General features: G+C 39.7%; 1 protein-coding gene across 2 annotated transcripts in view; it reads right to left on the bottom strand.

Annotated features, from left to right (window-relative positions):
- CCDC93 (coiled-coil domain containing 93) overlaps positions 1 to 17,846 on the bottom strand; it is a 32,051-nt gene extending 14,205 nt beyond the window's left edge. For both annotated transcript variants that reach the window (XR_009274990.1, XM_058809384.1), the window contains exons 1-11: positions 17,730 to 17,846; positions 16,607 to 16,720; positions 14,832 to 14,926; positions 12,248 to 12,359; positions 9,724 to 9,822; positions 8,633 to 8,689; positions 6,953 to 7,053; positions 6,034 to 6,073; positions 4,567 to 4,659; positions 4,029 to 4,079; positions 2,980 to 3,066 (exon numbers count right to left, since the gene is read on the bottom strand). Coding sequence is in view for 1 of the 2 variants with exons in the window: in XM_058809384.1 (XP_058665367.1) it covers positions 2,980 to 3,066; positions 4,029 to 4,079; positions 4,567 to 4,659; positions 6,034 to 6,073; positions 6,953 to 7,053; positions 8,633 to 8,689; positions 9,724 to 9,822; positions 12,248 to 12,359; positions 14,832 to 14,926; positions 16,607 to 16,720; positions 17,730 to 17,771 (891 nt within the window). In the remaining variant the exon portion in view is untranslated. The remainder of the gene's footprint in view (positions 1 to 2,979; positions 3,067 to 4,028; positions 4,080 to 4,566; positions 4,660 to 6,033; positions 6,074 to 6,952; positions 7,054 to 8,632; positions 8,690 to 9,723; positions 9,823 to 12,247; positions 12,360 to 14,831; positions 14,927 to 16,606; positions 16,721 to 17,729) is intronic.
- Positions 17,847 to 25,271: the final 7,425 nt, after the last annotated feature.

The following is a 25,271-nucleotide window of genomic DNA, read 5'->3' as shown; positions in this document are numbered from 1 at the left end:
GTGACATTCCTTATCAAGAACTGTGTCTATCCAAAAGAATGACTTACTGATCTACCTCCCATCAAAATAAGCAAGCAGCTGAACAACTGAATTATATTCCAAAATTTGCAAGTGAAGTAAGCTCAAAAAGTCAGTTGCCCTGGGACAGGTGGAAAATACTACAGTGTACTAGAAGATAGACAATTCTTTTGTATCAGCATTATGGTTAAACCCAGTAGAGTTCTTCAATGGAAAAAATACAAGCATACTAAAAAACACCTTAAGCCATGGTATTCACTGAACTTGTTGAATCAGAGATGTTCCACACCCCAACAAGTAGCTCCAGAATTTTCAGAAGCCTTGAACAATAGTGTATTCTGAAATAGAGGCTTGGCTGCATCTCCATGCTGAATGACAATGACATACTCAGTGTGGCAGATGCATTTACCACTCTGGGTTTTTTTTGGGGTTTTTTTTGTTTTTTTGGTTTTTTTTGTGTGTGCATGTGCACTGCTGACACCAGCCTTGGAGAACTACTCCATCCAGCATGCATTGCCAAGAGTGTCTCATAAATGATAACAGAGACAGCAATCTGGATCCAGCCTCCTCTTCTCTCTGAATTGTGAAAGCAAAGCTGACAGAAACATTCTTTAGGAAAAATAACATTTAGAATAGAAATTGTATATTTGCAGTAGACAAAAGAATCATTAAAAAGCAGTGATATCTTGATCTCTAAGGGATTATTTGCCTAAAAATTATTTGTACCTTTTGAAAGTCTTCACTTTGATACTTACATCCATCTGTTTTTGTAATTTGCTTCACACACTCAGACTTTTTTTCACTTAATCCATTTTCCAATATTTCACTAGAAAACCAGTTCATTTTCAAGTACCTCAAGTGCTAATTTACAGTCTGTCAAAGACTTCAATACTAAGTGCTTTTTGAATAATTGCCCAATGTTGACAACTGCTACAATGCATAATCAGCTAAAATGCTACAAGGAATGTGATATATTCTTCACTTATATCTGCTCCTGGTTCCACTCCAGGCAGATGGGTAAGCAGCTTAATTTTAAATGAAAATAAGAGGCAAAGCCTGTCTTCCTCCTCTACATTTTCTATGTAATTCATATTGAACAGCAGCTTAATGATCTTATGTTTCTACATCCACAGCAAGAAAAGCCCAATTCTGATGGCTTAACCCAACAATTCAGAGGCTTTCTTTGCTTTTGTTGTTAGGAAAGGAAGAAATGCCTCTAAGCAACACCTGTGACCCTGAACGACTCAACAAATATACAGTCTTACTTATTCCTCTCATTATTTAGTCAAATTACATTCATCATGTTATGCATTCCAAAACCTTATCCTTCTCACCACCACATTTAGCCTCTCACATGCATAAGACACAAATGGAGAAAAATGGAAATGCAAGAGAAACAAACATGAGCTAAACTATTCTGACACTGATGTTTGCAGAAATAGTAAAAATCCATGTAGTACAGCTTTGCCATTAAAAAAAAGTGGATCATATTTCAAAAAGTGAACTTTACAGCTTGCTTTTTGAAAATGGGAAAGAACCATCGCTAATGTCTCTGACTGTTTAAAGATGATCAATTTGCTATTAATTAATAATTTTCTGCCAGTATTTTCAGAGGGTAAGGAATAACACTACAGTCCTTCCTCCAGTTCACTCAGCAGGTTAACATGGCAGCAGAATGGAGGGGCAAATGCAGAAAATTCTAAGCATTGACCTTCTGCAAAAATGCCTTGTGTAAGGAAGGTCCTGGCCCATGGCCAACATCCGACCTAGGATTTGGCTTGTCAGGGATCTTTACTGGGCTTGTGGTAAGACAAAACTGATAAAAAAATAAGCACTGCTGTGTTTCTCATGTTATGTACAGTTAACAAGCACTGCTGTGTTTCTCATGTTATGTACAGTTACCACGATCTATGACTATTAAAATTACATCCAAACATTGCTGATGCTTCAATAAACTCTTTGATAACATCCTTAATTCTTTTCCTGGTGCATGCATACATGCACAGAAATTCTATTTTTTTATCACATCCCATAGATTTGAAAAGTGATCTATTTTTGGTTTGACTTGAATCAGTTCTTACTTTTCAGGGTATTAATCATTGCTCTACTATAATAGTCAAGGTCCTGCTCCCTTCTCTCAGAACAGAAGAAATGTAACATTGAAATATGACCCTTGGGCTTCTGTTCTTCCAATCTTTTATAATAAAGAAAGGCCAAGAATTTGCTGTTGAGCTATAGGGTTTATCTCCAAAATGGGAAAGCTCCATACCTCAAATGTGTCAACAAAAAGGAAGAAATATGAGAAGACTGTTGGACAAGTAAGAGCGACCTATAACTCATATCTGGCAGTGATGTATTGGATGCATTAATTGCTTGAAGAGCCAGATTTTCTTTTCACATTACTGCAGAAAACAATCACAGCTGAACACAGCAACTGGAGCAAACACACACATTTAATTGCTTTGACTTCTCAAACCAACAAAGCTTTGGGTTTGATGAGATGAGATTCAAAACTTGAGATACAGAGCATGACTGAGAACTGGAGTCTAGTGCAAACATCTGGAAATCTGAGTGCAGGAGGCCTAGACTTTTCTCTGAGCAGGCCCACAGAGCTGTATTTCTGTGCTTAACACTGAACATTTTAAAGCATATCAAGAATTTAGGCCTCTAGTTTGAATAGATACAACTCAGGCTCCTCTTCATCCATGAAAGGATTTAGGCAGGTCTTAAACCCAAATTAGTCACAAATGCAATTCAGGGACTTGTACTATCACACCAAAAGCCTGGGTGTGTTGAAGTCTCTTTGAAGTACTTTCCTAAACTCTGGCTGTACTGCTGCCCACAGCATGTATTAAAAAGTGTGTTTCAAGAGAATCATGGCAATGAAGTTGGCAGCTTAAAGCCTAAATTAAAATGCTATTAAACACCATGTGGTTAAACCCACTCAGGTAACACACTTACCTTCTCAGCATATTCAGACACAATTTGCTTGATCTCATCTGACTGGAGCCCAACAATCTGGCCAACTGTGCTTGCTGTCAGTTTGCCCTGCAATTGTATCAAGAAAATGCTTGGAGCTTTGGAACTGCCCGTACTTTTACATGATAATTTCCAATAAATTCTGATTTTAAACAGAAATTTGCACAATGAGTAAAAATCCCTATCATAAGAAAAGTCCAGGAAAAATTCCACCCCCCAAACCTAATCTTGCTGACAGAAATGTCCCACTTAAATCCTTTTAGCAAATTATTCTTATTTCAGAAACTTTTGTTCTTTATACTGAATTTTGCATTTGCTTAACAAACCTCTAAGCATGCAGGCACGTGCAAGAATTCACCTTTAAACTGCATGCATGTATAAAACCAGTTTTCAAACAGAACTGAATTCTACAATGGATTTCAGTAGAAATCAGGTCAGTCAACTCTGAGACTACACTAATTATTACCTTTTCTTTCATGACTCCACCATAAACAGAAACAATGTTTAACAGCTGAAATTATTTCCAGTCCTTTCAGCCAGAAATCAAAGAACAGACTACAAGTTCCACTATTTCATTAAATACAACAAACTAAGAAAAGAAGATACATATCCAGTATTTTCTGTGTCTTAGACTAATGCTGTATTTATAAGTGTTTTGAAAAGAACCTTGAAAGGCACAGTTTTCCAGCACTCTCCCCAATAATCCTCCGAATAATTTCACAAGATGAACGAAGTAAGATAGTGCATCTTGGGTAGCTGCAGGGTGATGTCTTTCCCCTGAAATTCTTGTAGACATCATTTGGAATAGGCATTTATTTATACTGTCATTACCATTTCAAGGCAAATGAACTAATTAGCCTTGTAAAATTTACTGTCTTCCTAATTCAACCATTTTTATGCACTCTCCTTATGAAAATTTAAACACAGTCATTCCATGACTTCAGACCTGAATCAGCAGCCTGATTTTAAGAATAATTACCACAATCAACCATAATTTAAAGAAAACTATATCAGTTTTAAATGCTACTGACCTCTTCTGTTGCCATTGCAGCCATGCCAGTCATCAGAGTTTTAATGCGAAGCTACAGCAAAACATGAAGAATTATACATAACAATTTAACTTCTAACATTTTGTTATCTTTCTGCCAGGGACATATACATAAAATTAGTATAATATAATGTAATCATGCATAAAATCATGTAATTTTAAAACATGCAACAGGGCCCTAAGTCTGTGAAAAGAAGAGGTGGCTAAAGTTACCAAATGTAAGGAAAATTTCTTGTAATAGTAAACTTTCACTCAGACTATTCCACTCCCACTGTCAACCAAAAATCAACCTTTTTAAAAAATGCTCAGATTCAAGAAATAATAAAGAGGTTATAGGTGTTAAATACCAAAAAGCATTAATTTTGTGGATCAATGTCAAGCTCTGTATTCTCCTGTGGGAAGCAACTTTCACTTTAACTAACCATGGAGATTTTCCTTCTTTTGGAGAATGACTGGGCAGTGAAAATTGAAGTCTCTCCCCCAGGTTAGTAACTCCCATGCCTGCTGTGTCTGGGGCTCACCTCCTCAGCAGCCTGAAGGTCATCTTCATCAGAAGGCTCAGCCTTCCCTGCTGCTGCAAGCCCTGGAGGTAGCACTGCTTTTTTATCTTCAGCCTTTTAAAGAAAAATTAAGACGTTAGAATATTGGAACTAGGTATAATAAAGTGTTAAGAAAGACATCAAGGAGAAAACTGGAATGTATTCATATAAACAGAACAGCTACATTTCAGCTGCTGGAACATCCTCACCCTCCAAATCATGCCAACTGAAATGTAAGCCTTCCTGATTTCTCACAGGTATTCCAACTGTGTCTCTGCCTTCCTATGGACTTGTCTGGTCTGAAGATTCCTTATTGCACAGCCTTCTGAGAGCTGCCAACCTCAGACAACCCAGAATATGATGTCTACTACACAGGACAGGACTGATTTTTTTTTTTTAATAAATCGTTTTTGCAACTTAATATTGGTGTAACAAACATACAACATAAAAATTGCAAACATGCCTGGTTCAGTTAGAAGAATTTGTACCACTGAAGCAAAGAGAACTGGGGACAGCCAGACTCAATTTCTAGGTCACCCTACCACACCACTAACATATTTCACTGTCCATTTCTGCCTTACTGGGGGCTCAGCTTCCACAATATCTAATATACAATATCCCAAAGGCATCAGAATTTTTGAAGAAACAAAATGAACTCTATAAACATGACTAGTGGTGACTCTGAAGGCATTCCTAGATTGAGAAATATCTCCATTTATAAAAACATAAATGTGACATTTGTATGTGGAATACTGAGATAATGAAGAAGAGCAACTTTAATCTACTCAATGTATTGCTGGGTCCATGATGTGTTTAATGCATTACCTTCATTATCTCTGTAATAAAGACTTGTAGCCAAATTAATATCTGCACTGAAATCACAAAACTGCAGGTACCCAGCATTTTATGGACATTTTAAGATGCCATAACCATCAAAAGCACAGCAAGGATGCTAATTTTCCAGAAGGACAATGATTTATTTATAATTTTATTTATTTATAGGTTTCTCGATCACATTAAACAAAGTGTTTTGTAATAAATGTCTAAAATATTTCTTACCAAGCTGAATGGTTCTTTAAAAAGAAAGACTCTTTAATGATCACACTATGGAACACTCAGTTGAAAAATATAAATAGAAAATATGTCATTACCTAACAATAAAAGTCAAACCAAAACAAACCCAATGCCCAAACCCTCTTTCTTTTAAACAAAAAATAATTTTGCAAAATGTGATCTGTAAGCAGAGATGAAGGAAATCCTTTAAAAAGGGTAATCAATTACACCTTTCATGGCATACAATTTTTAATTGCAGTTAGCCATTTTTAAAATCTGTTAACAGTAGAAGTTATAGCTGTCCATTCTGCTGTATTTTAAGATTTAACAGTAACCAACACTTCAACAATGCTGTTCTTCCCACAGTTTGAGGATTTTAAATTAGTATATTTTTACCTGTTCTGTTTTTCCTGCTTGTCTGCTAAATCCATATCTCCTAAAAGAACAATAGAAACATGAAGGAAAAATACTGTTGTTTATGACTTCCACAAATACATTAAGTTTTTATCAATTTTCAACATAAGATATGCACCAAGAGCCAGGATCAAATTAGTTTTGAAATGTTTTGAGTAAACCAAATAAGCAGGTACTGGAGCATATTTACAGAATGGTTTCAGATCCATTATCTGAATATGCCATATCCCATCAAGATTTTCAAATCTTGACTTTCCATAAAATATTATCATGTAAAGCTCATGAGAGGAAAAGGCAATGCTCTCTTCCCATTTGAAAGTTAATTTTGAGCTATTACACTACAGTTCATGTTACTGTTAAAAGGAAAGTACTCAAAACAATCAGACAAAAAAATCAAAAAATCTATGGCTATGGGGGAAAAGAAGCCCCAGAAGATACAAAATGGAATTCAGATGTAATCTGCACTTGTTAAGTATTAAGAGCTCAGACAGCAGACAAGATGTCCTTACCACTAAACTGTGAAAGGAAAACTGGAAATAGAAACTAGAAATAGAAGCTCTGTAACTTCATTTTTATGTGTTTGGAGAGCTCTCAGTAAACCAGAGGGACTTTCAGAGATAATGGAAAATTGAAAGGCTGGGTAGCTTTGTCTCTGAATGAAAGTTTGCAGCAAAGTGAGAAGACAAAACATTCAACCACGATTCAGCCTCCTGATGCAGCAGCCACATCAGAATGACAAAAAGAAGCAACAGCAACTGCAGGTCCTTTTTCACCAAATTTTCAGTGGATTGCTTGCAAAAACCTAACACTGATTGACACACTATCTGGAAGGATGATGTATTTAAGCTGCTTTTATAAAAAACACAATAAAACCAAGAGAGAGCTAAATGAAGCCTTTCACCTGCCATATTCCAGAAGTGTGGCATGAACCTTTGATTCCTCATCCAGCAGCTCCTCAGCTCCTGTCTGACGTTTGTATTTTCTCTGGGGCTTGTAAACCTCCTGCAAGACAGTGAAAAAGTCTCAAGAAGTTTGGTAGTAAAATGACTTTAATCTTCTGCTATCCAAGTGTAATCCATTAGTTCAACAACAGCCCATTAAATAAAACAAGAATTCACAATTACTATTTTGTACTGATAGAGCTGCTTGCAATTTAAAAACAGAAGGGAGAACATTTTGTTTTAAATCTGGCTTTCCATTCCACACAAACTATTATTTTCAACAAAGAATTCCTGCACCATAACACTGCTGAAATGGCTTTCCATCTTTTTCAAAGATGTGATCCCAAAGTGGAGATTTCAAACAAGTACAAATTGATAGAGGGTAAGCTAATGTGTAAAACAGAATACATGTCTCACTGGAAAGGCAAGTGCTTCTAGCTGGAGTAAAAGACTCATTGTAAGTCTGCTAATAATTAAAAAATTCAATCAAAACATGGGAAACAACATTTTAGAAACTGCAATTGAAATTTCCAAAGCAAGGACAATTATTCAAATAGATTAACAAAGGAGCTACATTGGTCATCACCTGGAGACTTTCATTGCAATGTTATTCTGCAAACACATCTGTAATTCAACCACATATATTACACTCAGGTCATTTGTACAAAAAACAACTACCTCCCTCCAAAACCTGCCAAAAGAGTAAGGTGACTTGTCTGGCCCATTACACAACCTCTCCTTACACCAGCACTGAGCACCTCCATCTGTGGATGAAGAGTTCAGGGTGCCTGGCTAGAGCTGTCTGAAAAAACAGGGATTTTCTCAGGAGAGCACGGTTTCACTTTCTGTTGAAGAACCTTGAAAATGTCCCATTCAAAGCAAACTCAGATTTCTCCTCTCTTGTCAAATGCTGCCCTGGAATTTATCAAGATGGTCCAAAAAACCCAAAGCAGCAGTGAACTACTGTGAGTCAGAAATGGTGAATTGATGGTCCCAAGGAAAGAGGAAATTAGAAAGCAAGGACAGAAACTGCAGCCAGACAGCTGAATTCAGGTATGAGAGTGAGAGAGCTTAGGTATTTTACTATTTTACCTCTCTGTGCATTCATGAACAAGCTTTCAAAAAATATATACAAACAGTTTATCCAAGAGTTAGGAGATTTGCATGGGAAAAGGGAGAACACAGGTGAGATCACCTTTCCCAACCAACATCTGCTACTTGAAGAAAGCAGGGTGTTTACTTTCATTGCTAATTACAAGTGAAAAAGTCAAGTTCTGAAATGCAGATAATTGAGATCATCACCATATTAACCAATTTCAAGGCAAATAGCACAACTGCTGATAGCTTCAAACACACATTTAAATCTGCTGAGGGTTTAACAGTCTGCAGGCTACCCTGTGACTTTTGTTTGATAGTGTGGGATTCCACACAGCCCATGCAGGCAGTGGATGTGGTTTATCTCCTCATACAGTGCTCACCTATCAATGTGATATATTGGCATTTGAGACCTGTCTCAATGATGAAGATCAACATGTAACTTAATTGGGATCTTCTCATGAGAAAACCCAATTAACCACATCCATTTCATTACTAAAAACACTCACTTGGCCATAAAAAAAAAAGAAATCTAACATACTTACAAAGATATCAGTAACTGTTTTGAGTGCCTTCTCTTTTCTTTGCATGAATTCATCATCCTGAAAGACATTAGTGGAGGTAATTAAAACACCAGGAATGGACACTAAATCTCCAACATTCTAATGATTCTGTGAAACAAAGCTGTCAAACAGTTTCTGAGTTGCCCAGTGATTTGGTGCAAAAAGGAAAGTACTTGCTTCTGCCTTCAGATGGGAGATAGGTCATCAAAACTGTGTCCAGGTCAGCAGCCTGGGCTCTCTGCTCAGGCAGGTCCTGACACAAAAGCAGTCCCAGCCCACTACTGGGATCTCCAATCTTGAATACACTATTAAGAAATGAAGCTGGGATAGGCTTGATGTGGAAAAGAGAAGTTTCCCCTACTGTTTAGTTTCTAAGCATTAAAGATAATTATTTAAAAAAACCAAAATCAAAAGCATGCCAAGTTAATTAAATCTGTCTATCCCCATACAAGAGACATCTATCTTTAATCCTATTACTAAGGGACAAAACTTAGGTTCTAAATGTTAAAAATGGAATTGCCAACTGATATGTGAGAACAGAACTGATGGCTTTGCACTACAGGCATATATCCAAGCTCATTCAATCTCTCCTCCTCTGTGAAGGAAACTTCATCTCATTGCTGAAGAAAAGATCAGTTATTGAATGAAGTTTTTTACAAATCTAGTTTTCAGAAGCAAATTTTGGGGTTTGGATACAGGAAGACAAGAGCTGCCTTTCAGCACTCTGGAAGAAACCCCAAATGACAGAGTATTAACAGCATATTCATTCTCAATTAACTACATTAGGTTCTCCACAGCATGCTGGGTGCTTCTGAACACAAAGATATAAAAATACCAAATACTGCAGAAAAACTAAGGCAATCATTAGGCAAAAGTTAACCAGAATCTACAAAATTTCTGTCACAATAATGCTTCAATTTTTTCCCAGATAAATTTGTAGGGGATTTCTTTAGGACTCATTCATAAAATGGCAAGAGCAACTCTGGTGAAGCGTGCAGATTTCAGAGCTGTGAGGATGGTACTGCAACTGAACATCTGACATATAACAGAAACAAGAACTGCCTCAATCTTACCTCTGGCAGCCTGTGAGTTTTCTGAAACTGTGATATAGAGTAAGAACGGACATAATCTCCCATTTCTTCCCTTGTTTCTATTGCACGTTTCACCAGCCACTGAAAAAAATTGTATTAGCTGAAAACAAAACAATAACAGCAGCAAGCACCAAACTGCTGCCTAATTTTTTAATACATGATAAAAGCTAAAAGCACATTTTTAAGCATGGAAACAAGAGCATGTGATTTATTTGTAATCATGGCAACTCTTTGGCCTAACCCTAACAAAAAGTGTCAGTATTTGTGACTTTATAAACATTTCTTTTTCTTTTGTGCATATGTTTCTTGTATGAAATTCTCCTACTGTAGATCACACACTGGTTTAAAAGACTACAGCTCCACCAGGAACAGACAGATCTTCAAGCCTATGAAGTGCTCATGAAGAACCACATGGCTGTGCAAGAAAAAAGGCTTCTTCTGACATTTATAAGACCACACAAAAAGCCACAAAATACTGAAGTACATTTTAAACTGTGTTGGAGAAGATAAATCTTGCAGACTGTTGACAGCCTGTGCAGGAGGTCACAGAAGAGATGAGATCAGTTGTGGGATTCAAGTTTGAACCAACAACTGTTTCCTGTGCTATAACGATGAACCCCTGGAAAGTGAGGGGAACGTGATGACAAGAAGAGATGAAAATGAAGAATATTAATTACCAAGAACATCTCAACACAAGACTGTGTACATATTTTGCCTGTGATCATATGCAGAATTTATTAGGAAGTACAATGACATTTCTGCCCAATGGAGTATTTGTAAGATTTTTAAATTTTTTTTTAAAGTTCTGCTACAGTCTATGGCAGTGAGCCAACTCAGCCCAATTTCTTCCTGTAGGGAAGGATCCATCTAAATACTTGCACAGTGTAAGAGCTAATGGGACACAATGCCAGACTTAAGAGCAAGCATTTGTAGTATTTGAAAACTGATTTGAGATTTACAGATAGAAAGTGGAATCGTGATTTTACCAGGGCATTGAATAAAGTGCCATTATCAAATACATAAATCCTACATGGTGTAGTCAGCATTTCATATTTTGCATGGTCTTTTTCAGAACAGTATTCTGGTGACACCAACAAGTTTTCTTGAAAGTCTGTCTTGGCTGGGATGAAATGAGGGACCTGCAGTACATGGAGCAGGCAGAACTTCACAGGGAGCTGACAGAAAGCCACAATTTTTAAACCAAGATCCTCTACATACCAAAAACTAAGCCCATAAAAAAAGACTTGTATGAGTCAGCTGTACCACCTACTGGCCAGCTACAAATACTGGGAGTCACTGCCCTCAGACAAACACAGAAGCAGATTTCCTCCCTGTTTAGAATTAATAGTTCTCCTTTCCAGAAGCAATATCCCACACCAGGATTTGTGATAAAACAGGTGACAGAAAAAAACACCTAGTGCTATTGTTTTTACAGGAGGAATATATTTCCTATGAAAGAAGCCTAGTGTTTGATAAAAGTAACCAGTCATTGCCATCCAGTGACCAGGGCAAGAAACTCACCTGGGCTGAATTTTATTTTTTTTTCTGTATAGGAAATAAGGGTTCAGAAGCAAAAACACACATTAGCAAGATACAAACTTTCCAGAGCCTGAAAGCTGTGTAAGAGCAGCACACACCACAGAAAGTTTTGTGGGGAGTGCAGTTAAGTGTGGTTTTCCTCAGGAGCTTGCAACTAGAAGAGGAAAGAGCACCAGGAAGTTTTCCCCACTTCTTACAGATTGAAATTTAGATTCTTCTTACTTGCTAAATTCCTTCACAGGCATGAGGTAAGGAGATATTTATTGGAAAAGAAGCTTGCTTAACAGTCTTCATTTTCCCTATCTCAAAGATACCTTTCCGTGTGTAGATGAAAGGAAAATCAAAAATGCCAAGGATTCTCCAAATACCACATGTAACTGGAACACATCAAGTGTTAGCTTAAATCTCAATAAACTTGAGAATGAGGCACATGGTGAGTCAGTGGTGCTCAGCAAATACACAGTAAGAGGATCACTTGTCAGAACACAGTTTTAAGTGATAGGAAATAAGGATAAATTATGCTTAAAGAAATGACCCCAATGACTTTTGCCTTATTCATACCCTTCTGATTCATGGTTTATCTGCATAACTTACTCCATAAGTTAAACAGAGACTGGAAGGCATTTGTTCTATTTCCTAATCTGCCAAAGCAGACTATCAGATTCCACAACAAGATTAAATTCAGGTTTCTTTCAGCAGGCATTCCACAATAGGCACAATCTGACTCCACTGCCAAGAATTCAGAGTTTGTTTTGTTTACTTTCTAAATGTGGATAAAACAATGCTTCAAAATTCCATCTTCCATAATGTCACTTCATTCTTTAAAAACATCAATCCAAACTACTTCTCTGTGCTTACTTATCCCAAAGTTAAATAAAGAGCCAAATAATTCAAAGCTTTGTTCTATTTTTTATGCAAGTTTTCTGACTTTTTTCAGCAAAGTATCAATACACCACAAAATTATTACCTGTACAACAGGAAATATATGAATGAAATCCAGTCCCTGGATCTGATGTGGTTCCAAACGATGTGGACACTTCATTTTTGGTAATACTGACACGATTTTTTCAGTTAAGGCACTATTATAAAAACAATAAAAAGACAGATGTATATATGCTACAATTTTCTTTTGTAAATTACAGATTATTTTTGCAAACACAGTAGTTCAAAGATTCCCTCTAGTAACTTCCACTATATATAATGAAAAGCAATCCAACTCATTTCCCAAACAGCTTTTACAGGCACTATTTATATCATCAGTCTGTGAAAAGGTGATTAAGCCCCACTTACAGGCTCCTACCTTGGAAATTCATTTAACTACTACAGAAAATTTCAAGATCTGCATGCCTGGACAGAGAAAATACCCATTTAAAATATACCACCACAAACCTTTGCATGTTATAGGGTACACCCAACATGACAGTAGCTTTAAGAGCAGTTACATTAAGAGATGTACACTCCAAGGAAGTCCAGAAACAAATGTAAGGACTTAAAACTTTATTTAGCAGAACTCTCAAAATAAATATTGATGTTACACCTGAAACTTTCTGAATTTAAATACATACTGCACTTGAAAGCTAAATACACAGTGCACTTCACATGCTTTTCAAGTGACTAAAACTGAATTTGCTGGCAGCAATCTCATTCTAGAGCTCAGTAAGAGCTGGTTAAGTGAAAGGATTACCCTGCCACAAGGGATCCATCTGTAAGAAATTCATCCTATTTCCACTGAATACCTAATTTTAGGGGAGGAATTTTTTTTGCTGTCAATGTTGGCAAGTACATTTTTAAAGCAGGTGTAACCACTGAGGATGAGAATTTTACTTGGAAATCCAAAGCTATTTTCCCATAAAGGAAAAGAAATTAACTGCTCCAGTACTGACCTCACGGATATTTAGCACTGTCCAAATGGACAACTAAGGTCCTGGAAGAACAAAAGGGGATCAAGAGATAGGAGACAGTGACCAAAATCTGGAAATAGAGCCTGAAACATTTTACTTCCTAAAGGGAAGTGAAGCACAATCAAAGCAAATGCAATTAAAACAAAAAACTATCCTAATGTATGCTTCCATATTTATTTGAGCCCAGCAATTAAATAACAGGACACCATCACAATGGTGTAACACCATCACTTTGGAATAATACTGAGAAAACACAGTTTAACTTTGCTTTATCTTGAAAACACCACAGAAGCCCTGAGCCTCTACCAACACAAACATTACATGGACATCAAAACAGCCCATGCTCCTATGTTCTGAACACTTTAGATTTACAAATAAATCATTGTTGCTGTTTTGGGAGAGGAGCCTGATTTTTGTTTTGCCAGTTTTGCATCCAGTCAGCTGGAAAAATAACAGAACATTTTGGGAACGACTTAACCAGTTCCTACCATGTTTTTAAGGAAAGCAAGGACAAAAAACTACCACTGCCATTTTCATTCCTAGTCTCTACTTAATTCTTTGCACTCAGCAATGCTTTATGTAGTTAGTTATCTATGATGTAGTTAGTTATCTATATCTTTGAGTGTCTCCAATTGCAATACCCACAAATATTTATTTTGAAAACCCTTGCCAATTCTCTATGATTTTCAAGAAAACACAGAAAGATGTCCTTTTTAACTACACTAAGTAAATAAGTCTCTTAATAGACCACTGTAACTTATCAGGCTAAACTTGTTTCCTGTAAATTTTAATTATGTCTCTTTTATCAGACGTAAAGAAATAATGGAGTTTAGAATGTGTTCCCTTTCCCAGCATAAACAATGTCTATAAGCTCCCTGGCACAGGAATTAGCTGGCTTATGAGCAAATTCCATGCATAAGAAATGAATCAAAACAAAATGTTCTCATTGGGTCACCCTGAGGAAGGAAATCCTCCCCCTCAGTATGGGGCAGGTAACTATTTTGGCAACAGTGACATGCTTTAAATTCTGTTTGCTGATGCTACAATTCTAACCCAGAACCATAAAAGGGAGTCAGGGGTTATTGACACAGCACAACTGCAGACACAGAGATCTCAGGGAAGGCCTTCTAATGTTGCACTGCAGCTTCCAGCAGCGTGGGCTCCCTCTGCCCTTTGCTTTGGCCTCTGCATCATCCCCTTGTGCCAGCACAAGCATCTGTGCAGCTGCACAGAGAACTGGATCCAGGAATTCATTCATGTTAAAACTATTTTCTTTTTTTTTTTTCTTTTGGGTTTTGGTTTTTCAGGTTTTTTTTGGTAGGTTTTAATTTGGATCAGTTCCCAATTCAGTTCAGTGTGGAGCCACATAAATGCTTTCAGTGCTTAGTAGGGATATAAGAGCATGGCAGCCCAAATGGAATAGCCCTGCCTGGTTTGAAATAAGCTTCTTTCTGGATTTAGAATTTGTGGAACTACAGTCTGAGAAACCCAGAAACCTGTGCCTTTTGTAAACAGACAGTCCCCAAAAGCAGGAAATTGGAACTAAAACTCTTCCTTAGAAACACATCAGGTAACCTCCCCCTCCCCACCCACATTTTATTTTCTAAGAAAAAGAAGAAAAATCCCCCACTTGCCATTTAATCAACTTACATTTTTTGACCAATAGTAGAGTTTTCCTGAAATAACAAATCCACGTCAATGTCAAAGCTGCAGGTAGTGATACACCACGTCATGCCTCCCACCACCTGGCAAAGGAGCAACAGCATGGTCAGGGCCATTCTAAACTGAACAGGTAAACACAAATACATTTCCAGGCTTTATTTATTTTAGAAACTGCATCTCAGTAATCTCACCACCCTCAGTATTCTCTCTGCTCTGAGACAGACTCAGATAACACAATCATACCAACTTCATACAATACTATACACAATACATGTGTACAAGAAGACAAAAACCAACCCAGCAGTTGACAACCTAAATTCCTCTCTTAGCTTTAGATATTAGTTTTGAAACAGCTCTCAGATTGAAAAAAGAAAACTAAACCAACAAACAATCAAAAGGATAAAACACAACAGTATGTTAAATGTCATGACCTCCAAAAAGTGACCATATCAAAGTTTTATCAAGGATCATAATTACTGCAGTCTTATATTTACCTTTTTATATACATCATTGCTATTATTATTTCTTGCTTGCTGACACATGCAACACAAAGTGCTAGGCACAGCATCAGCACACAGGAAATCCCCAGCTCTGCAGAAATCTCTATTTCAGGCCCTATTCTGACATGGGCATATTTAAACTCCTGAGCCATTTCATCAACTTTACATAAATATTTAAATACAACCTTGCATAAACATGTGAAAAATAACCTAAATGTGTGCAAAGGCAAAGAAGAGAAAAGGGGATTAAAATGTGGAATAACTTGCCATTATCACACAGCAAATTAGGAACCTTGGTTTCTAACAAGGTTTCTGCCATATTCCCCCTCTCACACTCCCCTCTATGATAACCTACATATCCCTTTTGCATTAGCAGTGGGATTATTTTCAGTAGCAAGGCTCATTTTGGTGAGGTTGGGCACTGTCATGAAATGGTAACTTTGCAATTATATTTAAGTACCTGTAAGTGATTTCTACACACAAATGCAACAATGTTACATCCAAAGCAGTCTCCTCGAAATTTCTCCGTCTGAAAGCACAGACTCCTGAGCAGCGACTGTTAGCAATACCAAGGAGTTTGAATAAAATAAAATTGCATTGCAAAGTGAGGCTGTGCTATGATCAAAGAGAGAGCAGAAAACAGAAGAATCCATTTCAAGGCTGCTGTAGTTCTGTGTTTTCAAACCTTGGTTCAGGAATTTCTCACAGTGTCAGCATTAAAGCAATTCAGAAATCTCTCTTCAACATGAACTTTGCTCACTGTCAGCATCACACATTTCCTGTCTACAACAATGAAAGGTTAACAAATATGACATTCTAAAGATATGTAAAAACAGCCCAAAAATAATCTCACCAGGCTAACTGTTCCTTTCTTACACAGACACTTCCTCATTTCTCATCAATGCTGTATTAATAATTACCATGCTATCTCCAAGTATCCAAAGCCTAGCTATTCCAGCTGCTGCTGGGAGAGAGAGGAAAATTCCCTGCACACAACTCTAGCATAGGCCATAGCACCCAAAAAAAGCAGACAGCAGTAAGTTTGCATCCAATTTTCACCTTTAAAACAGGCCTTGCTGCACAAAATTGTCTTTCAAGACTGAGGAGGTCCTGTCTGTCTGAAACTAGGTCATTTGCAGAATTATTCACACAGAGAAGCCTCATAAATTGCAACTGTCTTATAGAGAATTGCTAAGCAAACCAGCAAAACATATAAGCCTCTTATACTTAAAAGAGGGGTTTAAAATATTGTAATGGTCTCACCTTGTCAAAGGGTGATAACCCCTTGATTCTTGCTCGAAAATACCCAGCAGCCACCAACAGTTCCAAGATTTCAGTCAACTTGATGTTTTGTTCCTCATCTTCTCTCGTTTCCACCTGACAAACAAACAACAAAACACTAATTCAGTTTTTCTCATTCATTTGAAGAGTGAGCATTTTCCGAGCCTTGGCACAGACCACATATCAGGGTAAACCTACCTTACATTAGCAACCTGGTTGTTAATTTGAAAGACATTAAAGAAACAGGTAGCACATGTGATGTTAAGTCCATTTAGAAATATTTTCACCCAGTTAAATACTTTAATCTGCTTTTGCTGTTCATACTCCTGGTCCACTGCTTGCCCCTAACTACTAAGATTGTCCTATTGCCATAAGCCACTTAACTTATTCTCCATTTCACACGTTTCTTTTAATTTCAGGCTTCATAAACTCACACACCTCAATTTAACCTCTGTCCCAGCCGAAACCAGGACACGCTTCTCTAATCCTTCTACAAAACCGGGAGGAGACGCTCACACGGAATTCCACTTTTTGGGCAATGCAATTTCAGAGCACGGCAGTCACAAAAGTGAACTGTGAGGGGCAGCCCGGACAGCCCCAGTGCTCCGAAGCCTCACCAGCACAGCCAGCCCGTCCCAGGGCTTTTGTCCCCCCTTAGAGGATGGAACCCCCCAGCTCCGGGGATACACGCGATTTCCCAGAGGCACAGCGCTCCCCAGCAGCTCGGCCCTAGGCCGGAGAGCCGCTCACAGGGCTCCAGGTGTGCCCGAGGGCTGCACGGCCCCACCTGCCCACCCTGCCCGCCTCCACCCCTCCGGGCACCCTCCTCCTCCCCGCTGCCTGCCACGGGAACCCGGCCAGGCGGGCTTGCAGCGGGCACTCGGGAGGCGATGGAGCACCGACGGTGACCGCACAGCGCTGCCGGCAGCCCCGCAGGCCTCCCCGCGTCCCCCGCGCCCAGCGCGCTGAGCGACACCGACCCCCGCGCTGCCGGCCAGGGCCGGGAACCGGGGCAGGAGCGGGCGGGGATCCCGGGGACGCCGGTGCAGCGGGGCCTCGGCAGCGCCCGGGGGACGGGGGGCTGGGAGAGACGCGGCTCCGGTACCTCCTGCGGGGCCTGGCGCTCCTGTCCCCGCGGGACCCCCATCGCGCTCCGCCGCCGGCCGCGCCGCTGTCACGTCCGCTCCCCGCCGCCGCAGCGCCCCGGCGAAGGGGTGTTCCCGGCCGGCGGCTGCCGGGTTCCCCCGCCCCCGCTCAATGGTTCGCCCGCACCCTCCTTGCGTACAAGCGCATCCGGGCCGTGCCATTCGCGGCCGAGGGGTGCCGGGGAAGGAGGGCGGCGGCTCATGTGACTGACTGGCTGCGCGGAGCGCAACGGCCGCGGCCCCGCCCGCGGGCTGCGCCCTTGGGGGCGCCCCCGGGTGCCCCCGTGCCCGCGGCCCCTCAGTGCGCGGCTCCTCTCCGCCGGCCCCGGGCGCTTCCCCTCCGCCGTGCTGCCCTTCGCCCGCCGCTCTCTTCTCCTTTTTTTTCCTTTTGCAAGGGGTCCTGAGGCCTCCCGCCAGCATGGAGGACAAGTTACTGAGTGCTGTGACTGCGAAACGCCTCACGGCCGCTCATGCTCCGCTGGGCGCTGACACTTCTTCATTGCCAGCCGTGTTTCCTTTGGTGACCTAAGAGCTGAAGTGGGGTTTCATTCTGTTTTTTCTGCTCTGCACACAGGTCAGAGAATCACTGAATTCATTAGGTTGGAAAAGACCTCTGAGATCAGCACGTCCAACATCGAACACCACCATGTCAACTGGATCTTGGCATCAAGAGACATTTCCAGGCTTTCCTTAAACACTTCCAGGGATGGTGGCTTTATTCATGAATAAAATCACACCAATGCACAGGGACTTGATGGGCTGAACAGCCAGATAGCAAAGCTGGGAAGCGTTCTTGCTGGCGATGGCTTAGGAAATACCTGACAGGGGTGTCAAGTCTATCACAGGTGTCCTTGTTTTGTTTCCAGACAGAGTATTAAAAAAAAAAAACCCAAACAAACAACAACTTGCACTCAGCTGTGGCTGGAAGCATCTCAATAAGGTGAAGGAGCAGGAGTGCAGCATTCCCATCCTTTGGAGGGCAGCAGAGCATACATGAGCCATTCCATTATGACTGCCTCCCTGACAGAGTGATCTAAATAAATAAATACTACTACTACTACTACTAATAATAATAATAATAAAGCAAAATTAGGCCATACTAATAATAATTAATAATAGCAAAAATAGGCCAGACCAGCTCAAGCCATGTAGTGGTGTAACCACAGGCCACATTGTTAAAACAGAGTTTCAGAACTTTGTTCCACAGCCCCAGAGGTTAACGTGGTCACCACAGCAATACGGGCTTTCTGTGTTTTGTCTGTCTTCTCCTCACAGAGAACTGTATGGCTCTAATTTCACTGCCATGGTGAGGAAGACTGAAGCCCACAAAAAGCAAAGACAAGGGTTGAAACAGGAGAATGTTAGGGAGGGATGTAGATGACCTTCAGACGCAGCAGCAAGTGCAGAAATTAACAAAAATGAGAAATAAAAAGCCAAAGGTATTATGAACTAGGGGCTTAAGTAGTGAGTATCAGACAAGGGAGGGAACTAACCTACCATGGGAAATGGAACTGTTTGTCTGGCTTTTTAAAGCACAGTAAGGCAAAGGAGGGAGATGGGGGTAATTAACTGCTATGAACTTTATAACTCATGCGGCTGGCCCCCAAAATCACAAAGCTGGCTTGAAATTATGTACTTACAGAAATGTAATACGTTCTTTTAATTTGCTTTATGTCTATGAGACAATAAAGACTGGAAACATTTTTCTCCTTTATAGGCTGGAATTTTCCTTCATCTGGTACGTAGTTAGGAAAGAAAAGAGTGAGGCATGAAAATACAACAATCTATGGTCATTACAACTCGGATCACTTAAACCTCAATAAAATACTTTGCAAAAGCACTGCTTCCCAACACCTAATTGTGATGCAAATTCACTCAGTTACCCAGACAGAGCTGCTGTCCCCTATGACATCTGGATAATCAATCTTCTAAATATCAATTAGTTTTAAAAGGAGTCCCAAGAGGGGTACCATCTAAAAAAGAAAAACCTCCTTTCCTTTAGATTTTTAGATTTTGTGCTTGCAAATCTCTAGCAGTTTCAATTTAGGCTTAGTTTTCCCTTTCCCTACTTTATTTTGATCTGTGAAGGTGAGCTCTGGTTCTTGGTGCAGTTGCTTTCAGCAATCCTGTCTTGATTTTTCTATTTCATTAATCTTGATCCCACAAAGCTGAGCTAGAAAGCTTCCTCATTTTTTGTACAGCCATGTGATTCATTTTGCTGCTCAGCCTGGACTTGTGACAACATTAAACTCAGTCACCACTGAAAATGTAGCAGTAGATCTCACTTTCAGCACATATTTGTTTCTTCTTGTAATAAAAATAAAAACATGAGATGGAGTTGTAACAGCAACAGCAAGGGCTCCACTGTTTGTCAAGCAGACACAGTTAGATGAAGTAATTTAAGTAACTTTCCAATGTTCTCTATTCTGAGAAGGCCTAGAAGAGATTTATTTCCATTTTGCATGATAGATAAAATAAAGTATGTATAACTTCCTGTGCAATACTCCTTTGTACAGCATTTCTTGTTAGGGTGCAATGTTTTTTTAAGGATACCATAAAACAAAGTGTCATGGACAGACCTTGGAGTAAATGGAAAGGATCTCAGTGGTTGCATCAGGCCATGCACCTTGGTACTGCCATGGCTGCATCTTCCCAGTTGGATTCCTACTTACAGGAGAAGCTGAAGCCACTTGTAGGGAACTAAGCCCAAGCCTTCCAAACTCAGTGTCAGATTTTGCATTGTTTTCTGGGGCTCATATCTTGGGTGGGCTCTTTTTTCAACCCATTTAGTTGCCTGGCAGCCCCAGCACAGAGATCACTTCCATCCTGCTCCCTAATGAAATGATTCCTGTGATAAAGATTTCCATCCAGGTTTCTAGAATCAGCAGTGCTGTTGGCTACAGCACAAGTATCTTCCTCTGCATGCATTTGCTCTTTTAATTTTTTGTCTTGGTTGTGTCCCATCTCCTTACAGTTGCTCAGTTCCCCTTCTTCTCTTTCCTGAGATGTAGGCATGGAGAACCATTCAGTGGGCAACTGCAAATTCCCAATTATCCTCAGTGACAGTGAGACTGTGCACTGTGAAATGAAAAAGTCACAGAGCTGTTACAGTGGCCACTGTGTAAGGGGCTGCAGCAGACCATTGCATCCCATCAGACCAGCTGGTATTCTTAACAAGGTATTGTGCCCTTTCAGCACTCACATATAACAGGAAATAGTGGAGTTTTAAACATGCTCACTCTTGTACCTGTGGGTGACATTTAGAAGGTCCAGTCCAGCCTGTTCAGTCTCTGAACAATTCCTATTCTCAGCACTTAATAGTTTAAAACATACAGGCAGACATCTTTTTCTTGAAAATTATGTTGGTGTAATTTTTAATATTGTTTTGTAAGACTGGCAATATGAACACAAACATTTTTAGCTCACTTACTTGAAAGAGGAAAGACTTTGTGGCCTGTGGAATTTGTAGAGGAAAAGGTAATCTGATAGTGGAAATATTGAGATTCTAGAAAGGAAAAAAAAAAAATCACAGCTCCCTCATGACAGAACTTGACAGAACTGGTGGCCGGTCCTCTCTACAATTTCATGTTCCAGATCTAGAAGTTTGCCTGGAGTGTAATGAAAATATTCTAACTAAGTATGTGATGAATATAAAGTTTTTACCAGACTTCTTTTCTAGTGTCATGATTTTGATCGCATGACTCAAAGACTGCAGTCACCATATGCAAGTAGGCAATCATTTTGGGTATTTCAGTTTTTGAGAGGCTGGATTTTCAGAGCTACTGTGCTCTCTTTGAAAACCAGGCTGCTGAGGAGTTTCTCAGTTTCTACATTAGTGTGCATAAAAAAATCCAGGCAAGGACAGGCAGAGCACACCTTGACACAGAGCAGTCACCCACAGAGAGGTTTGTTTGGGACAGTGCCTTTGCACATCTTTTCTGAAAGTCTCAAGTCATCTGTAGCCGTTGTGCTCAAAATAAATTAATCTCCAGGAGAATGAAGTGGGTCTTTCCAACTCACATATCATCCATGGAACAACTAATTAAATCTGATTCACTGAGCCTCGGCCTGAGAAGGAACAAACAAAATGAGAACCTTTGCACTGTCAGTGCATCACAGACTCCTTGATTTGAGCCAGGATATTAAATTTCAGATCACAGCTCTGTGAAGAAATGCTATCCTTCATTTTTATATTTAGACTGAGCAAATCTGATATGCAATTGTTGGAAAACCAAGTGCCCAGGAACTTATAATAATTTGTGAAAGGTAAAACTTCTCCAAACAGAATCACTTGTAAGATTTACTTGAAGTTCAAAGAATAAGAGACTACAGGTTGTTGGATTACTGATTTACAAATGCTTACAAACGGGCACAGAAGTGTATATTTTCACTGTGGCATTCTTAGGCAAAATATATAGATTTAGACTTTACCTTCTACATGCCATAATACTGTGACACATCCTTCACTTAAAATAGTTGTAAGAATAAACAGTTAATTTCCCAATGGAGTGAGAGAGTCTGAAACAGTAAAAGACTTCTCACAGGTACACCTCACTCCCAAGAGAATGATGATCTAAGGTGGAGGAGTTTTTTAGCTTTTCTTCTTCCATGTTGATTTTTTGAAAGAGAATTGAAAAGGCAGATGAGTGGTAAGAGAAGCAAGATAAAAATATCAGTGATGTAGAGATAAAAAAGACAGAACTGTAGAGATCTGAGGTGAGCACTGGAAGTGTAACCTTGGACAGAGTTAAGCAAAAAGGAAAATAGCCTGCAGGAAAAAAAAAGGCTGTGTACCATCTGGATAGATGTCAGAACCCAAGAAATTCCTCTGGCTGCCCTAGAAGACTTGAAACCCTGCCAGGGGGCTCAGAGACCTTAGAGCCCAAGACCCCTGTGCCTGTGATTTAGCCCTTAGAAAAAACAATCACCAACCTTTATATGAAGAATTACAAGTCAAGAAAGTTTAAGTAGAATAATAGTTAGTTTGTTTGTCACAATGTGAAAAATAGATTTTTGAAGTTTTTAGCATGGAGGCTCAAAGTCCCAGGATAGAAGAATTTGAGTGTGCCTTGTCCTTTTTCCTTCTTCTTCCTAGCCTCCATCTTCTAAGTGATGTTAGCATTTTTAGATTAAAGTAGAAGCTTAGTAGAAGTCTAACATAGGTGGTAAGTATTGAGAAGTTACTGTAAATAGTGTACATGTAGTTTTTAGTAGAAAAAGACAACACTGCCCCAAAGACAAGCAGTGTACCTCAACCTGACCTGCCAGACAGACCTCCATCGGGTCAGAGAAAGAATGTTATATATAAGAAATAATAAACAACCTTGAGAACGAGAACAGAAAAATTCTGGCTCCTTCTTCGACTGCTGGGCTGGGGAAAAAAGCTTGTACGTATTCTCAGAGTCACTCTGACCAGCAGAGATTCGGAGAGATAGACATCCAGTTTAACATCGGTAATTTTTACATGTGTGCATTTTGAAATGAAACAGCCCCACCAAGCAATGTTTTTTAGGAATTTTAGCCTGACTGCAACTTAACCCTAAATGAAGAGCAAACTTTTCTGCCATTGACTACCACTCCCTCCATCTTCAGACTGCTTTTAAACAGTATCAGAAATGGAGTGGCCAGCAGGAGCAGAGAGGTCATTCTTCCCCTGTACTCGGCACTGGTGAGGCCTCACTTGGAGTACTGTATCCAGTTCTGGGCCCCTCACTTTAGGAGGGACATCGAGTTACTTGAGCGTGTCCAGAGGAGAGCAACGAGACTAATAAGGGGCTTGGAACACAAGCCATACGAAGAGTGACTGAGGGAGCTGGGGTTGTTCAGCCTGGAGAAAAGGAGACTAAGGGGCGACCTCATCGCTCTCTACAACTTCCTGAAGGGTAGCTGTGGTGAGCTGGGGGTCGGTCTCTTTCTCCAGGCGACAACGGATAGAACAAGAGGACACAGTCTCAAGTTGCGTCAAGCGAGATGTAAGTTAGAATTAAGAAGGAAATATTTCACAGAACGAGTGGTCAGATACTGGAATCATTTACCCAGTGAGGTGGTGGAGTCATCATCCCTTGAAGAATTCAAAAAAAGACTGGATGTGGCACTTGCTGCCATGATCTAGTTGAACAGTTAGAACATCAGCTGGACTTGATGATCTTATAGGTCTCTTCCAGTCTTGAACTTCTGTGATTCTGGCGTAATCCAGAGCTGCCAGTAGAACCACGCGTCTTTTTAAGAGTCAAACCTTGCTTGCACTCAGGCAGGCCCTGACAAATGGTGGGAGAGCACCCTCTGGTGCCAACAGGCACAGGCTGAGCTCCGCGGCCAGCGGGAAATGCGTTCCCCAGCACGGGCGGTGCTCCGGAAAGCCGCCTGGATGGGCTTCATTTGGTAGGGTTTAATTCATTATTCGAGTATACATAGGGTATATGTCATCAGGGATGACAGTGACCTTACTTCTGCCTCTTAAATCACCCAGTTCTTGTAATTTGAATCAAACATTTTCTGAATTGTTCTGAGACATTTTTTAGGAGGCTTTGGAGCAGGTTTTATGGGCACCATGAAATGCAGTCCCAAGTTTTATTGCGCTGGACAGTTCAAGGCTTTTCAGAGTGTGATCCAAGTGTTTTCTTACAGTGTTCAAGAAACTTGGCTGAACTGTCTTTTCAAAGATTTTCCACAGAAGCAATTATTAAGAAAAATGAATTGCCTTTTGCTGTTCTAGCTATTCAGAAATAAGGAAAAAGGATGGATCTTAACCTAACTATTATTTGCAAATCATAGCTCATTTCAGCACAAATAGAAGCCAAATATGCTAACAAATAAAACACATGATTTTTCTGAATGGATTCTTCATCTCAATGCTGATGGCACCCATTTCATTAAAATCCAAGGGCAAGCTAATATGAGCTTCATCAGGAGTTAATAAAAGCAGTTAGTGTTTATAATAACTTTAGGAAACACTTTCTGGAATTTTAGTCTGCAAAGAACTGATTTTCTAAGGCTGGACTTTGTGCAGACTGTATCTCTCACACTTCAAAAGCTGTGCAAAGCCCCTAAACATCAGGGAACCTTGCCAAAAACTAGGTAAAGGTAAAAAATATTGAAACCATTGAAGTTCTTGATTGTAATTCAGTATGTAATTAATGAAAAAATGGTCATGTAATTACCAAAATATTTTCTAATTTATCATATGAATCTGGTCCACATAATATTGATTTAATATTTTATTTAGTAAGATAGTACAGAGTTACACCTCCAAAGTGTAAAGATTGTCCTCAGAATGTCACCTAGCATAAAACTGAATAGCATGTCTGAATAAGTCAGCACAGAGCATCTCATGATTACCACGAAAGAAAAGTGGTATGTTGTGCTTCCTCCCAGCATCTCACAACTGTGGGTGGAAAAATTGAAGAAAACCTTTGTTTCTTAATTAAAACAGAGACCTTAATCTAATCCCTTGATTCTGGGAGCTGGGCTATAAACAAACATCAAATATTGCAAGGCTTATA

The sequence above is a fragment of the Ammospiza caudacuta genome, chromosome 8, assembly GCF_027887145.1.
Source record: "Ammospiza caudacuta isolate bAmmCau1 chromosome 8, bAmmCau1.pri, whole genome shotgun sequence".
NCBI classification, from domain to species: Eukaryota; Metazoa; Chordata; class Aves; order Passeriformes; family Passerellidae; genus Ammospiza; species Ammospiza caudacuta.
The sequence above is the reverse complement of the archived record's forward strand: the minus strand, read 5'-3'. Positions and strand labels throughout refer to the sequence as shown.